General features: G+C 42.6%; 1 protein-coding gene across 2 annotated transcripts; it reads left to right on the top strand.

The window, feature by feature from the left end:
* The first annotated feature begins 8,148 nt into the window (after positions 1-8,148).
* On the top strand, positions 8,149-16,144 carry LOC124654182 (protein MAIN-LIKE 1-like). Of its 2 annotated transcripts, XR_006988244.1 has the most exons (6): positions 8,149-8,218; positions 11,885-12,150; positions 12,254-13,558; positions 13,700-14,612; positions 15,032-15,102; positions 15,930-16,144. XR_006988244.1 is itself a non-coding variant. In XM_047193205.1 (4 exons), the coding sequence occupies exons 2-4, from the start codon at positions 11,893-11,895 to the stop codon at positions 14,441-14,443; spliced, it is 2,307 nt and encodes a 768-aa protein (XP_047049161.1). In that variant the 5' UTR covers positions 8,149-8,218; positions 11,885-11,892; the 3' UTR covers positions 14,444-14,624. The 2 variants fall into 2 exon arrangements, 1 of the variants encoding a protein (XP_047049161.1); XM_047193205.1 differs by lacking the exons at positions 15,032-15,102; positions 15,930-16,144 and having other exon boundaries at positions 13,700-14,624.
* Positions 16,145-16,407: the final 263 nt, after the last annotated feature.

Here is a 16,407-nt window from a genome sequence, read left to right as displayed (position 1 = left end):
ATCGCATCGGTGGTGGTGCAGGTTTATGATGGTCTGGAAAAAGTGGTTTTCTACCTCGGCAGAAGGATGTTGGATGCGAAAACAAGGTACCCTGAAATTGAGAAGTTGTGCCTCTGTCTATTTTTCACCTGCACCAAGATCCAGCACATCTTGCTGTCAGCAGAAATCATCGTCATATGCAAATCGGATGTCATCAAGCACATGTTGTCGGCTCCTGTACTGAAAGACCGACTCGGCAAATGGATGTTTGCGTTATCGGAATTTGATATCCGGTATCAACCTGCGAAAGCAGTCAAGGGACAAGCGTTGGCCGATCTTATCGCTGAACGAATAAACACAGACGTAGCCGCACTATCTGTGCGTGCATGGGCCATGTTCTTCGATGGATCGGTCTGTGAGGATGGTTACGGCATCGGCGTGCTACTCGTGTCGCCTCAGGGGGCAACATTTTCCTTCTCCATCAGGATAGCTACCCCTTGCACCAACAATGTTGCTAAGTACGAAGCGATGTGCAAGGGAATGGAGTTGCTATTGGACGCTGGGGCGGAAGCGGTTGAGATTTTTGGAGACTCCAAATTGGTGATTTCTCAACTCACGGAAGAGTACAAGTGTGAGAGCGAGTCGCTCTTTCCATTATGGATACAATGCCGTGAGCTGATGACGCGGTTCAGATATATAAACTTCCATTGGATCCCAAGGTCGCAAAATACCGAGGCGAACAATCTCGCACAAACGGCGTCAGGATACAAGGACGTAGCCGATGGAGCCGATTTCCAGGTGCAGTTCATGGAACCAGATGATTGGAGAGTCGATATCTTCAATTACTTGCAAGATTCGGCTCGGGGGGCACTTAAACGGATAAGATATAGGGCCATGAAGTATGTACTGATTGGCGATGACATGTTCTACAGGACATTGGAAGGATTACTTCTCAAATGTTTGGGACCAGCCGAGTCCAATCGGCTCTTGCATGAGGTGCATGAAGGTGCTCGTGGAACTCACCAATCGGCTCATAAGATGAAGTGGCTGATCAGGCGATCGGGATTTTGTTGGCCCACCATGCTTGAAGATTGTTTCCAGTATTATAAAGGGTGTCAAGCATGTCAGAAGTTTGGGAGCATTCAGATGGTACCCGCATCAGCAATGAATCCTATCATCAAACCTTGGCCATTCCGAGGTTGGGGCATGGATATGATCGGCAAAATTCATCATGCATCGAGCAAAGGCCATGAATGGGTTCTGGCCATTACAGATTATTTCACTAAATTGGTGGAGGCCGTCCCTATGAAGTCAGTAGCATCGAAGGATGTCATCAGGTTCGTGTTGGAACATGTCATTCATAGATTCGGGATTCCCCAGACTATCACGACCGATGGAGGTACGGTCTTCGTTTCTAAGGAGTTTAGAAAATTCTGCGAGGATATGGGAATCAAGCTGATCCGATCGTCTCCATACTATGCTCAAGCAAATGGACAGGCTGATGCGTCCAACAAGAGCTTGATCAAGTTGATTAAGAGGAAAATCGACGAGCACCCTAGACGATGGCATGAGGTATTGTCAGAAGCTTTGTGGGCTTATCGCATGTCGTGTCATGGAGCAATAAAAACCTCGCCATACCGGCTGGTCTATGGACAAGAAGCTCGTGTTACCCCGGGAAATCAAGGCTGGGTCGAGACGGATTACATTTCAGAATGATTTAACTGCTGAAGAATATGCAGCACTGATGAGCGACAGCATTGAGGATGCAACCGAACTCAGACTATGGTCACTTGATAAAATCAAGGAGAATAAAGCTAAGGTGGCTCGCGCATATAATAAGAAGGTGAAGCCAAAGGAGTTCCAGGTTGGTGATCTGGTATGGGAAGCTGTATTGCCGTTGGGGACTAAGGACAAAGTGTATGGTAAATGGTCTCCAAATTGGCACGGCCCGTACAAAGTCGATCAAGTTTTAAAGGGTAATGCATACATGCTCGAGCAGTTGGATGGCGTGAAGTTCCCAGTGGCTGTCAATGGCCAGCATCTCAAGAAGTATTTCCCAAGTATGTGGGATGATGGTCAGTGAGATACGGGGGCCGATTCTTAAATCGGCCAGTAAAAAAAAATTTAGCCGATGCACGGACATCGACTTGAGAACAAAACAGCCGATGTACAGCCATCGACTTTAGAGTTGCAAAATGTTGTGGTCAGATATCAAGTGGCAGCCTGAATTTGAGGAGTGTTTGCTTGGATATCTGTCTGATTTAGGATTTGAGCTCGGTCTTATGGGCGTTTGAGGGTGAAAGGCCGATACGTTGCTATCGGCTCTTGGCGCGTTGACTTGTTTTGGCAGTCGTAAGATTTGAAATCTAACAAATGGAGAATCACATTGGAAGAACGATTTTCATTGATTCGAAGGGGAAGTTTTACAAGAAAGAGCCGATGGCTCTCAAAAGATCATCTGATGCCTAATGCACTACTACTACTAGCCCTATACTACTCCTTGACCTAAGGGCCGTCGCTGTCTTCATCGTCGCCACCGTAGCCGCCGCCGGTGCTGCTGCTGGCGAGCTCCTCATCGCTACTGCCGTAACCCTCAATGGGGGTTTCTTCCCCCTCATCATCGTTGTCTTCGTCATCATCCGACCAGGCCCAGCCGCGGAAGCACTTCGCCGGCGGCTCGTCGGAGGAGGTGTCGCCCTCCTCTTCCTCCTCGTTGGAGGAGGCGTCGTCCTCCTCATCCTCCTCTTCTTCCTCTTCGTCGGAGGGGGTAAAGCTACCCCAGGAGAGGAGGTCATCCTCGCTCTCCGCCACCAGTTCCCCGTCGATGAGGAACAGGAGGTCGTCCTCCGCATCGGTCAGGGGCAAGTCGCCATCTGACCCAACGAGGGCTTCGGGTGGGCCATCTGGCACAAAGTCGAAGTCCCACTCTGGCTCATCCCACTGGTCGGGCTCTGGCATCGGCTCGTCTGAGGAAGAAGATTGGAAGGAAAGAGCCGATGCAGCAGAGGAGGAGGATGAGTCCATGGTGGAGGAGGGTTTTTCGAGGACTAGTATGGAGCAAGAGGATGAAGAAGCAAACTGCTCGACGCGGTTAAAATAAAGGAGATATAGTGGAAAGTTAATGTTGCGGTGGTTTCCGAGGAACATGGTACCAAAACTGTCAAATCGTGCAGGGAAATTGAGAAGGCAAGGCATCATGACAAAGGATACTGCGACGGTTCTGCTCTGCTACGACATGACTCTTCGAAGGAAAAAACAGAGTGGTTTTGGAATTATCATTACCAAAACCAGGGGGGCATGTGTTATCCCCAGATTTTAGCCAAATCAGGAGATGAGCCGTAATTGAGATGGGCTTGAAGAATATACACGTGGAGAATCTCTGAAGCGGCTTTGCACGAGAGTTTGGGCTAAATTGCCCGTGTATCTGTATATTATTAGTAGATCGTATTTAGAATTAAAAGATAGAGTTTAGCTCGTACACGGTTAGGTGTACTTCCGAATTAGAAAGTCCCTTGTACTATAAATATGTATCTAGGGTTTCTGAAATAGAGGACAATCACGTTCACAACAAACACAAACCAGGCGCATCGCCACCCCTTATTTCGAGGGTTTCTTCCGGGTAAGCATCATGCTGCCTAGATCGCATCTTGCGATCTAGGCGATATACGTTTATTCGTTACCTTGTGTTACTCGTGCTCGAAGCGTTGTTGATGGCGAGTAGCACTATTTATCGTAGATGTGTTGGGGCATGCATTGATGCTTTTCTTATGCTTATTTGCTTAGCAATGCCGTCCCTCGACATCTAGCTGCCCTTACACCTATCTAGGCGTAAGGGCAGCACCTTGCTTGTTCGTTACTTAGTAGATCCGATCTGTTATAGTTGCTCCTTGTTCCAAGGATTAGTTTAATATCTGCATGATTAGGCCTTATGCTGGGGTTGGACGATCCGGTAGTGCGTGAGGTGTTGTTTCACCGTTCCTATAAGGGATGTTCCGGGAATTGACTTAACGTTCGTTTTTAGGCCTCTTTTAGGAATAGTTTCCATCATCTTTCGTATCTGCTAGGCCCAACTACGCGTAGGATATTCCGATTATGCGGTGAAAACCCTAACCTGTCGTACATTGGTTTAGCTTTGTTTTGATCAAGCAAGATCCCCATATCATCGTAAATCCAACGTGAACCATGGGGTGATCGGCTCCTTGAGCCGATCCACAGGGCAACCTGAGAGCCGATCGGGCTCGTATTTAATGTTTATGTGTCTACCATGCAGGAGACTAGTTGAAGCAATCCAACACCTTCCTGATCAGGTATAGGTCAGGTGGCACGCCCTTGCAACCGCTAGGACGTGTGCTGGGACTTTGCGGGACGACGCGAGGCACCAGGGCCCACTTAGCAGTCTTGGGAGTCTCCGGCTCTTCGTGTTGCTTAACCACTACTCGCCGGTGGGTTTTGGCAGGCAACAAATTGGAAATAAAAATTTGTGAAAAAATGTTGGAAATTCTAGTTAAGAATGTTGTTTGTCATGCCAAGACACATTTTTTGTAAATTTTGGGTGCATTATCATGAAAGAATCCATGAATGTGGTCATTCCTTTCTCATCTGGCTTGAAAGCCAAAATAAGTCATACATGATAGCAGTTGTTTAGAAGACTTTTTAAAAATAATTGTCATAACTTAGGTTTTCCTATTTTTCCTAGGGTAGTAGAACACATAAAAGGACTCCTTGCGTAGTTTTTTGCATTTCCTTTTTTGATGTTTCTTCGATTTCTTTTTAAATGGGGTGAAAATTGGAGACATAGGCATCCATATTAGATTGTCGAATCTTTCATGATCTACTTCCTATGAAAATTACATTAGTTCGGTTTTGCATCTTATTTGTGGTAGTTGCTTGACACGAAAGAACCAATTTTGGCACTAGAAAATTTGAAAAAAATAATAATAATTGTAAACCAATGTCGAAAATCTAGTTGGCAATGTCGTTTGCCATTCCAAGACACACCTCTGTTCAAAATTTGGATGCATTATCATGAAGGGATCCATGGATGTGGCCATTCCTTCGTCATTTGACTTGAAAGTCAAGATAAGTTATACATGATACCAATTTTTTAGAAGAATTTTTAAAAATAATTCACATAAATTAGGTTTGGTATTTTTCCTTGGCAGTAGAACACATAAATGACTCCTTAAACCGATTTTGCAATTTTTTATGTTTCTTTGATTTCTTTTAAAATTGGGTCTAAATTTTTGGCATGGGCATCCATATCAGATGGTCGAATCTTTCAACTTTATTTCTGGATATTGCCTAGCACCCTACTTGGGTGCCTTAAAAATATTTTTTACCAAATTTCAATATAAAACTAGAGCACACTTGGAGTTTAAATTTTAATTAGTTTTGAAAAATCACCCGAAACTCATTTAAATTGGCAAAAGTAGCAAGAAAGTGAGAATAATGGACATCCCACATGATCTACTTTGTGCGAAAATTGCGCTGGCTTGGTTTTGCATTTTATTTGTGGTAGTTGCTTCACAAAAAAAACAATTTTGGCACTAGAAAATTGGGAAAATATTATTTGTAAAGCAATGTTGAAAATTCTAATTGGCAATGTTGTTTGTCATGCCAAGACACACCTCTGTTCAAATTTTGTGAACAAGCATGTAAAAAAAATTCACCCTACATGATCACCACAAAAACATCGAGCTTAAGGTGGAAGAGGCTCGATGACAACTTTGAACATGGCGATCCCCGCAGCTAAGAGTATCCCTGGTAGGTGCATATGGTATCATCATAATAGAAACTCATAGGACTAGTTGATATTGTTATTTGCATTAATATGTCATTACTTGTGCATTTATAGATGACTTATGGGTTTTCCTATAAAGTCCCTTTATTTCGGTTTTAACTATGTCTGGCAGAAAGCCTCCTGTTAGTGTTTGGGCATTACAGGAGCTACAAGACTCAAAAAAAAGAAAGGTCAGATGACACGCTTTGGAATTTTCAGGACGAAAAAATGAGCTGAAATGGGCAACCCGGAGATCAACATGCTGGGAAATAGGGCATGTGGTGCGAGGCCCACCCCAGGTCGCACTAGCTAGGCTCATTTAGCCCTCGGATGTCGTCTCGCTGATTCCTTTCGCGTACTTATATACCCTAAAAACCAACCTGGCTAGAAGGACAGAGCTTTTCGCAAAATAGAGAGACACACCAACCACAATCTTCGTTTCGAGGGTCAGATTGGTCTTGCTCTCCACGCTGGAGAGGGAGATTTTGACACCATCTTCACCACCATCGCCATCAACACCGTCTCCATCAACCATGTGCTCACTCTCCATCACCATGAGTGGGTATTTCTCTGTAGGTATGTAAGGTGGATGGGGATTGGATGAGATTGATTATGAACTCATGCATATGTATCGAGATTTGATGCGCTCATCTTGAGGATATTCTTGTATGGTGTTGATACACTTTTTCTATGTTTAAGGCTTGTTTCTAGGGCCCGAATGACATGATTTCAGTACTGAACTTTTATTGTCCCATCATATATATGAGTTTGGTATTTATCTGCAAAGTGTATTGCCTATTATTATGTTGAACCTGCGAACCCTAAAGTGGCAGTTAGGAAAAAAAGAGGAATATTATTATGAGTTTTGTGTTTATATGTAAATTGTATTGCCTATTCTTATGTTAAACCTGCAAACCATAAAGTGGAAGTTAGGGAAAAAAAGGGGGGGAACATGTGACAGTTTGAGTACACTGTGTGTTCATGGAATGCTAATGCTTTGTTCCGGGTTATTCAAAAGGGTATACCTTAATTACCTGTAGTTCCAAGTTGGCCCCAGTGAAATTGGCATGTAGGACAATAGATGTTGTGCAAATTTCTTAATTATTATGCATAACTATATTTGGATCACATACCTATACACAGCGGAGTTAGAGAGATGAACATTATGTTATTTGTATCACATTACATGATCAATCTTATTCATGCAACAACCCGTTATCTCCTCATACCTACACTTTTGGCCACTGAAGTTACAAGTTCACTACTTTTAGTAAAAACTAGAAATATGCTACTATTGTCTATTGCTTTTTACTGCTTTGATTCAACTGTTGCAGTCACCACTTCCTTTTTGAGAATATTGATACACAAATGTGGTTGAGAGTGAGGCCTCAATTGTTAAAGTCTTACTACTATTCTTGTATTCACCTTGAGTCAAACTATAAAATTTGGGTAATACTTCCCATCGAATATTTCAGCGATCCCTATACTTGTGGGTATCAAGACATTTTCTGACGTCTTTTCTGGAAAACCTAGCTTCATTAGTAAGACCACTTGTTATTATTTACTTTTTGTTCCTTATTTATTTATCATCATGTGAAAGGATACAGAAGTCTCTAAGAAGGTTATGATGCCTTCCACTGCTCGAATAGACAAAGACTTGCCTATCAGGCCATATTTTTCACATAATACTGCTACTACTACCGATATTAGAAAGAAAATTGGTGCTTTAGCTAGTTCACCATTGTTTAAGATGTCAACAAATACTGAAAGTGAGTTATTAGATGATGACATAGCTGAAAAGGAACATCCTAATTTATCTAACCTTTTGTCCAATGATTATATATAATCTAAATATGATGAAGATGAACTCTACGGTGAAAACGTTATTGCAACTAGTTCTAAATCAACACCTTCTAATAAACATATTGCTTTCACTAAAGCTTTTATGATTATTTATTCAAATGATTTAGACATCTAAAAAATTTAATGATATAATTTTATAACATATAACTAATGTTAACTTAATTAAATTTACGAAGGTACGCGCACGTCTAATTTATATTCAACTGCGAGAGAGGGAGTAATTGGTGCGGAGGCCTCGGAGTCTCCGGCATCTGCCAGCCCAACTGGCCCACATCGCATACACGCAGGCTGGCCCACGGGCCCGCACATAACTTAACGCACGCTACCCTGATTGCGTTACCTTATTCTACGTCTTCTTCGCCTGGTAGTGCCCACCTTGTGTACGTCTTGCCCGCTTGTGTGACAGGAACTACCCGCCCGCTTTAGGGTTAGGGGCCGCCGCCGGTCGCCGGACGAACCACCGGAGCTCCGCCCGCGGCGGCGCCGCCGTATCCTCCCCTACCCCCAAGCCCTCCCCCCCCCTGCAGATTGGAGTTCCCTGCCTCGTCACCGCGTTCCGGTCGCCTGCGCAGCCGCCGGTTTCGAGTACCCTATCAAGTACTCTCTCCATCCCCAGATTATTTTCATGTCTTGTTTAGCTCTAGTGCAGATCTGGTTAGGGTTTATTTATTGCACTTTATGTGTACATATCATGAACTCATGAGTACCTATAGTCTTATTGGGTAACCTAGGCGCCTCCCGTTCGAAAATGTTGTTTATAAACATATGCATTGTCTATTAATTTATCGGCGATTGACCTTCTAAGGATGAAGAAATTGCTCAGTCCGACTAAACACTTGTCTAGGACTTTCTTTCTCCATGGCAAATAAATTCCGGTTCGAGGTTTAATGTTTCAGTTGGTCATTGCAATTTGCAAGTAGCTAGTTATGCGGAGCAATTTGGGGTGTAAATGACTCACATCTGACAGATTACACTGTGCCAAAGATTTCTAATGGAACATGAATGCCCTATATTTTAAGTATATGTCCTGTTTCATTTTGTACAGAGTTATTTTCTTGTAAGTAGCACGTGCTTTGCACGTTGCGATATAAAAGTATAAGAGTATACAACTTAAAAAAAAGGTAATAAGTAAGTGATCAAAATAAATTATAAACTAAGAACATCACAATTATTTTTGTAATATATATGAAATAAGAGTATTTTCTGACATGGTGACAAATCAAAAACATAAATTTTGGCTAGTTTGACTCATAAAGTTAAACTAACAAACTTTGACTAAGCATTGAGAGAAAACCACCAACAACTATAGTACTCCCTCCGTTCCTTTCTATAGTGCCTATAGATTTTTGGCATTTGTTTCACAATATAAGGTTGTAGCTTGGCTTTTTTTCAATCACCCCCTCCACCGGTCAACTCCCACATGACATGCATGAAAAAAATCCATACAAAATAGGAAACAGTTAATTGAGATTCCTAACGCATGGCCCCAAAGATTGCTTAGATTTAGGAAGCAATGTTTTTCTTTCCTTAATTAAACCTGGCTGCACATATAAGGAGAGTCAACCAGACAGATTTGTGGAATTTGTTACGGTAAGTTAGGAAGTTATCGATTTCCCTAATTTTACTCTGATCTCAAATCGTTCAGCCAGGGGGTCTTGTGTAAAAACTACTCTTGCGCTAATTTCCGTGCCAAAAATTTATAGGCACTATAGAAAGGAATGGAGGGAGTATTATATAGATATCATATGTAAATATATTTCATGATGTATCTAACATATTGATTTACGATTGTACATGTTTATGATTTTCTCTAATAACATGGTCAGACTTTTGACTTCTCAAAAAAATAGACTTTATTCATTGAAATGGGTTAGTAAGTATGTTTTGTGTTTCCTATTTTTTTTATTGAATTTGATTTGTTACTGTAAGCAAGTTCTAAATACTCCGTCCATCCAAGAAAGAATGTAGTACTTCCAAATGTTTTGGAAAGGAAAGCCTTATAAATTAAACCATCGATATATAAAAATGTGCCAATATTTATATCATTAAATTAGTATAATTAGATTCATAATAAAATATATTTTTCATCATATAATTATTTTGTTCCATCCAAGAAAGAATGTAGTACTTCCAAATGTTTTGGAAAGGAAAGCCTTATAAATTAAACCATCGATATATAAAAATGTGCCAATATTTATATCATTAAATTAGTATAATTAGATTCATAATAAAATATATTTTTCATCATATAATTATTTTGTATACTATATTTTTTTATATTTTTGCGTAAACCCAGTCAAAGTATAAAGTAGTTTGACTCTCCAAAAAAAGTTAGAAATACGCTATTTCAAGGATAGAGGGAGTAAGAGATAAAAAAAATTGTCGGTCAAACAATCCAAAAAAATATGAAGGTTAAAACGTATTTAAATTTTCAATATTACCGATTTACTCCCTCTTTTAGGAATAATTTAATGTGCAGACGCGCATGGGTAGTGTCCCGCCAATATTAATTTCAACTGAAGGTGGAGGTGGTAAGTTTCTTACAACCTCCCATTTTAATGAATAAAGCGCACACGTATTTCAACACGAATTTTGACTAAAAAATATAAGCAAAAAATCTAGATTGTATTGTACATAATTAGTATTATTAGATTCGTATTGAAAAGAACTTTTCGATGATGCTAATTTTATACGAATTATCTTCATATATTTAGAGTAATTTGTAGTTAAAAAACACGCAAAAAAGGACGCCTTATTCATTAAAATGGAGGGAGTATTCGTTTAGCACCAAGAAACGTGCCAGCTCTGTCCCGCTAAAGAAAATGATCCTGCTTAATAAGGTAAGCCTTCGTCACAAAACTGGAGAGGTGCGCTTCTCACCAATCTTCAACACAGTCCAATTTTGGAAGAAAATGGCCGCAAAAGATCCTAACAGAAGAGAGGACCTGCCTGGCTTCACATGGTCACTTCTGGTTTCCCATTAAAAAGTTTCATGTGCACGTGACGTAAGCTGAGAATGGTTTTAAGTAAACCGGGTGTGTTGGTTCGGTTCCTCGCTGTGGGCTCATCTGGTTCAGGTGTAAATGGGCAGAGCTTCACAAAAGTTTGGTTCAGTTTGGTTTCTTTTACAAAACAGGTGGGTATGGTTTGGTTCGGGTCCGAATAGGTTTGGTTCCAAACAAGTGAAACCCATGGTTTACACCCGGTTGGAGAATCAGTTCCAGACGAGCCGTTCCTATCTCTTCCTGTCTTCCTGCCCGTGCGACCACAGGCGCCGCCGCCGCGCACGGCTCGCTGGTGCAGTCTCTGCGACCGCCGCCGCCGCTGCTCGCGCTCGGCTGCCCGGCGTAACCTGCGCCGCTGCTGTGTGCACTCGGCTCGCCTTCGCAGGCGCTGTGACCGCCGTCGTGGCTTGCATTCGGATCGCGCTGACCACGTGCACGGCACGCCGGTGAAGCCTCTACGACCGCCGCCACTGCTTGCGCTCGGCTCGCTGACCCTGGCTCCGCTGCCTCAGCAATCGCCACTCTCACGCAGCTTTCTGGCCCATCCTCCCTGCAGTTCTGGATTAGCTTGTTTCCCGCACTGCCGCTGATAGCAGGAGTTGTGAGTTGTCGCTTAGCTGGTTCTCAACCAACTCAGCAAAAGGGTTCAAACCCACAGGTTTGTACTGGGTTTTGGTTCGGTTTGGGTGGAGAATAAAGTGGGTATGGTTTTCGTTGGGTTGAAAATGATATTAAATGGTTTTAGATGGGGTTGGACTGACATTAATATACGTGCGGGTCTGGTTGAGGTATGGCTCTGTTTCTGAACCATTCTCAGGTTCCCCAGTGCCGATCAAGGAAAAAAAACTCGCATAAGAGCACCCACATGTTTCTAGTCTGTATTGATTGCCTCCAGAAAGTTCGGCCAGCTCCTAGGACATTCACACACCCAGGAGGCCAGGATCGAGCTTCGAGGTTGACAATTTGGTGCCCCAGTGGAGAAGCGAATCCAGAGCTCCGCTACCGTTGGATTATGCCCACCAATACTTGATGAACGGAAGAGATAGATTTGTTTTACAGATCAAGGGCTACAATTGCTTTAGAGGTGTTTTGGCGGGAACTGAGAGGAGTCTAAATTCAAATTCAAAACTCCTACATTATAGTAGTAGAGAAAACATAAGTTCTTTTCCTCCTAATGTACTGGGCAGTGCTTTTAATCCTTCCTTGCTGTGATCATCTATGGTATTTTTGCAACTGATTTCGTGGATATTTTGTGCAGAGTAGTCCATGTCTTCAAGGGCAAGAGGAGGCGTGCGCCGTGGCAGGGGCCGCGGCCGTGGGAGAGCTGATGTGGCAGAAAATTACATGGATTACCATGAGACATCTGTACCTTCTTCTCCAAGTACCATTTCTGATAGAGAGGACAATGGCGAGTTCACTCTGGAACAAGCCCCTGCTTGTTGTGTAGGACCTGTGGAACCTGCATCTAGCACACTACTCAATCCTAAGATTAACCACCGTTCTGATGCAATTTTTGGTGATCAGGTTAATCTCAGCACAATAAATGCTTTCTTATTTCACCGATAACAAGTTAATAGAATGGAAATAATTTTTGCAATATGTAATACTGAATTCTATATTATTGCAGGCCGTGGATCAGTTGAAACTGCGCCACCACAAACCATTGAAATTTCATGAGAGATATCGTCCTTATCTGAGGGATGCAGGACTTCTGGGGCTCTCGCAAATTTGCCAGAAAATGCCTCAGTTGGATAAAGCCTTGATTACTGCTCTTGTTGAGCGTTGGAGGCCAGAAACCCACAGCTTCCACTTGGCTTCTGGGGAGATGACAGTTACACTTCAAGATGTTGCAATGTTGTTTGCTCTTCCTATTGACGGCCGCCCGGTTTGTTGTACTACGGATCATGATTATGGGCAGATGGTCGTTGATTGTCTAGGTCACGATCCTAGAGGTCTATCAATGCCTGGGAAGTCCTTTTTGCATTACAAATGGCTGAAGAAGCACTTCTATGAGTTACCAGAAGGGGCTGATGATCAGACAGTACAGAGGCATGTTCGAGCATATATCCTGAGCCTCTTATGTGGGGTGCTCTTTCCAGACGGGACAGGAAGGATGAGTCTGATATATCTTCCACTGATTGCTGATCTTTCTCTTGTTGGAACATACAGCTGGGGCTCCGCAGCCCTTGCCTTCCTATACCGGGCCCTTTGCTCTGTTGCCTCCTCCCACAATATCAAGAACATAGGTGGTTCTTTGCTTCTCTTGCAGCTTTGGAGTTGGGAGCACTCCCATGTTGGCAGACCATTGGCTCGGTCTTCCCTATGCATGGAGACAGACATCCCACAAGACTTGCCCCCAATTGGCTTTCGTTGGGTCGGTGCTCGCGCACAAAGTCAGAATGCTACTCGCTGTCTTAAGCAGTACAGAGATGAGCTAAACCTACAGCGAGCAGATCAGTTGAAATGGGAGCCGTACATGCTCATCGAGTCGTTGAGCTTACCACCACTCTGCACAAAAGATGCTGACCTTTGGATTACTCAAGCACCGTTAATAAATTTTCCTATAGTTGAGATGTATCTGCCTGAGCGAGTGATGCGGCAATTCGGGCTCCGCCAATGCATTCCACCACCTTTTCGTCCTACACTGCAGACATTACATCGTATTAGTCGACGTGGTAGAGAGCGTGAGAATTGGGAAGAGACGCATCATGAGTATATTCAGGAATGGGAAGCACGGCGGCATCGCATATTTCGGGAGGCTGAGCAATATGATTTGTCATCTTACGACGAGTATCTGCAGTGGTACTCTGGAGCTACACGGAGGTATCTTGTGCCATCAACCAGTGATGATGCTGAAGCAGGACTTTTATCTCCACCTGATGATTCCTCTGATCTTCAATACAAGGCCAAGTCTCCTATGATCCGCAAAGCGGTAAATCTAAATTATGCATTACGTTCATATAATTAGATCCTGCATATGACTGAACTAATATTAATCACGAGTGCTAAATGTGAATTGTCCAAGTAGTCCAGACATACTAACTTAGTATTGAACATGAATTATTTCCTGTAGGTTGATAAGCTGCATGGCATGATGAAGAAGGCCAAGACAGCCATGTCATCCACAGCTGATACGGCCACACAAGCCTTAGTTTTTGAATTTCTGCATGGTTTTGAAGATGTGCTCCATGATCTTGGTGAGATGAAGGAAAAGAGTGGCCCAGAGGCTTCACCTTTTGGTTCAGCTACTGGTTCACATGTTGACTCAGCTGCCGCCCACAATGAGCCTCAACTTTTGCTTGAAGTTGAACAGAACATTTTAAGTGACAATCAAGAAGTTCAATACCAGGAAGATGAGGACCTTCATACAGTGGAGCATGCTAGATTGACCCTAGAACCTATGGATGAGGAAAACCAGTGTTCCAACAATTTATTACTTGGTGTGGATGAAAATTATGGCTCAGCTTCATTAGCCACTGAGAACTGTGAGACAGCAGATTTTGTCATTCCACAGCACAATGAGTATGTTGATGAAGCCGGACATCCTGCCGAAATGGATCATAGTTTACTGCTGATGGATTCTATGCCTCTGAGTGAGGAAAATAACGGTGTCGACTCTGCGCCCTCTCCTGGACCTTCTTCACCAGCGCTGGCAGCAACATACGACTCAGCAATGGAAAATATCAACTCAAGCACGCAAGGTGCCGAGCCATCTTGTCCACAACAGAGTGTTGATGTCAAACTGGAAGCTGAAGTGAAACATACGGATGCGGAGAAGGATGACAGTTATAATGGTTATTCTTCCTCCAACCATTAGTTCGTCTGTATGCAAAGGAGGCAGATGGCACTGATTCCGTTCCAGCCGAACCATTGATCGAGTTTAGTGTCATGTATGTAGTGATTTGAATGTAGATGACATTTTTTTGGAGATTCAGTTTGATTACTACTGCTGGTGTTATTGGGCTTGTTATGCATCCTGATTCACGGTGGGTGCCCTGGTTATTTATTCCAATCGACACCGAGGTTTTATTTGTGATGTAGTCATGTAGCAGCTTGCATATCTTGTTAACAAATATCCTAGGCTGATCTGCTAGTGCAGAGAGGAAAAATTGAAGGTCCTTGCACGTCTGAGTAACAGCTTTGTGGTGATGATGTCTGCCTTTTTTATGCACTGTAATATTTTTAGCTTAGCAGTGTGAACTTGCTTTGATGAACCATCATCTTGCAGCAGGGTAGGCAGAAACAGCTGTGAGCCATTTTATTTGTCGAGATAATTTCAAAGTCTTCGTTTGCAACTTTGCATCGAGTTCCTTTCTGTCCTTGGCAGTTTTAATTTGAAATATCACTCGGTGGTTTTTCATGTGGCATTTTCAAGTTCCACTGATGTTGATTTACATCATCCTAGGTTGATTGCCTGCAAGTGCGAGGGCATGTGACAAAATGTGGACTAGCAAAACAAAGTTCCCCTCTACTGAGGTATGGTTTACCTTGACCTTCTGATCATCTTGTATACATATTTTCAGTGTTCTGGATCTTCTTCCTGCTTTTTAATGTTTGATGAATTGTGCTCTTCCAGTGTTAGCTACTAGTATAAATTGTAGCTCCGCTTAAACCTAGACTATTCCTTATAACTATGTTTTCTTCAACCGAACATGTTATTTTTTCTTTTTTTAACATGTTATTTGGAAAGGCCTATATATTATGTAAAGCATCTCGGCCATATATCAGGTATTGCTTGTATCACGAGTCTATCAGTTGTACGTGACATGGAACTATAGTGTACTATTATACCCATTCAGTATTGGCAGTGCATATCAAATCATGGCTTCAGTCAGAACTCAGAAGAGTAGTTTGTGCTGAGAGTCAGAACTCTGCAGCAATGGCTTCATGGTTGGAGTAAAATTATGAGACATGATGTACATCTTTGCACAGAAATCTCTACTTTTTCCTTCCTGGTCAAGCAGAATTTAGTTCTTGTTTTTGTACACTAGAAGATATCCTTGCTATCTGCAATTGTGACTACATGTCTTACATGAGTACATGACCCATGTGCACAGAATCTAGTAGAGATAAAATTCAGTCCCAGCTCTCATATTAACAAATTGGACTGCTTCTGTAAAAGGAAAAAAAAAATGTATTCTATGTCTTCAGATAACACGGCTAGACAGGGATTTAGAATTTTTTTTTTTGCACTAGGACCTAAAATGTTGATACTGATTCCATCATGAAGAAGAGCATGCATGTTGCGTCCTTCTATCGTTTCACAACTGATGCTTTGTTTTAAACGTGGATTTAATTTGCAGCGCTGCAGTATGCTTGGATCGGATACCGGTCCCTGTATTTAATTTCCCTGGGCTAGGAAGATGCAGGCTGGACTTGATAAGAAGCACGTACGCATGTAATTTCCCTTGGCTAGGAAGATACAGGCTGGACTTGATCAAGAAGTACGTACGTCGACGAAGCTAGCAAGAGCTGAGACTGTTGCCAGCACATGGATCTCTGAACCCCAGTTCTGGCTGACAATTGACATGTTTGAACTGCAGGCCTGAAATTTAAGTGAATATATATAAGCAACATCTCTGAACCCGACCTAATTGGGCAAGCACATGGCTTGCATTGTTTGCATCCCTACTAATCTTAACTAGCTTGTTTTCTCTTTCCCTTAACAGATCTCATATAGCATTGATCCGAAAAGCATGGGCAGAGCCATTTGGAGAGCTCTGCTTAATCCAGTTGATACCTTCTAAACAATCCGATTCTACTATGAAGTTCATTGGAGTC

The sequence above is a fragment of the Lolium rigidum genome, chromosome 5 (genome assembly GCF_022539505.1).
Source record: "Lolium rigidum isolate FL_2022 chromosome 5, APGP_CSIRO_Lrig_0.1, whole genome shotgun sequence".
Classification (NCBI taxonomy): Eukaryota; Viridiplantae; Streptophyta; class Magnoliopsida; order Poales; family Poaceae; genus Lolium; species Lolium rigidum.
Note: the sequence above shows the minus strand (reverse complement) of the source record. Positions and strands in the feature narration are given on the sequence as shown.

Excerpts from the sequence above, each read along its gene's own strand:
- LOC124654182 (XM_047193205.1), top strand. The coding sequence starts at position 11,893 with ATGTCTTCAAGGGCAAGAGGAGGCGTGCGCCGTGGCAGGGGCCGCGGC. Across the intron at positions 12,151-12,253 it reads ATGCAATTTTTGGTGATCAG|GCCGTGGATCAGTTGAAACT; the intron begins GTTAATCTCAGC and ends ATATTATTGCAG. Across the intron at positions 13,559-13,699 it reads CTCCTATGATCCGCAAAGCG|GTTGATAAGCTGCATGGCAT; the intron begins GTAAATCTAAAT and ends TATTTCCTGTAG.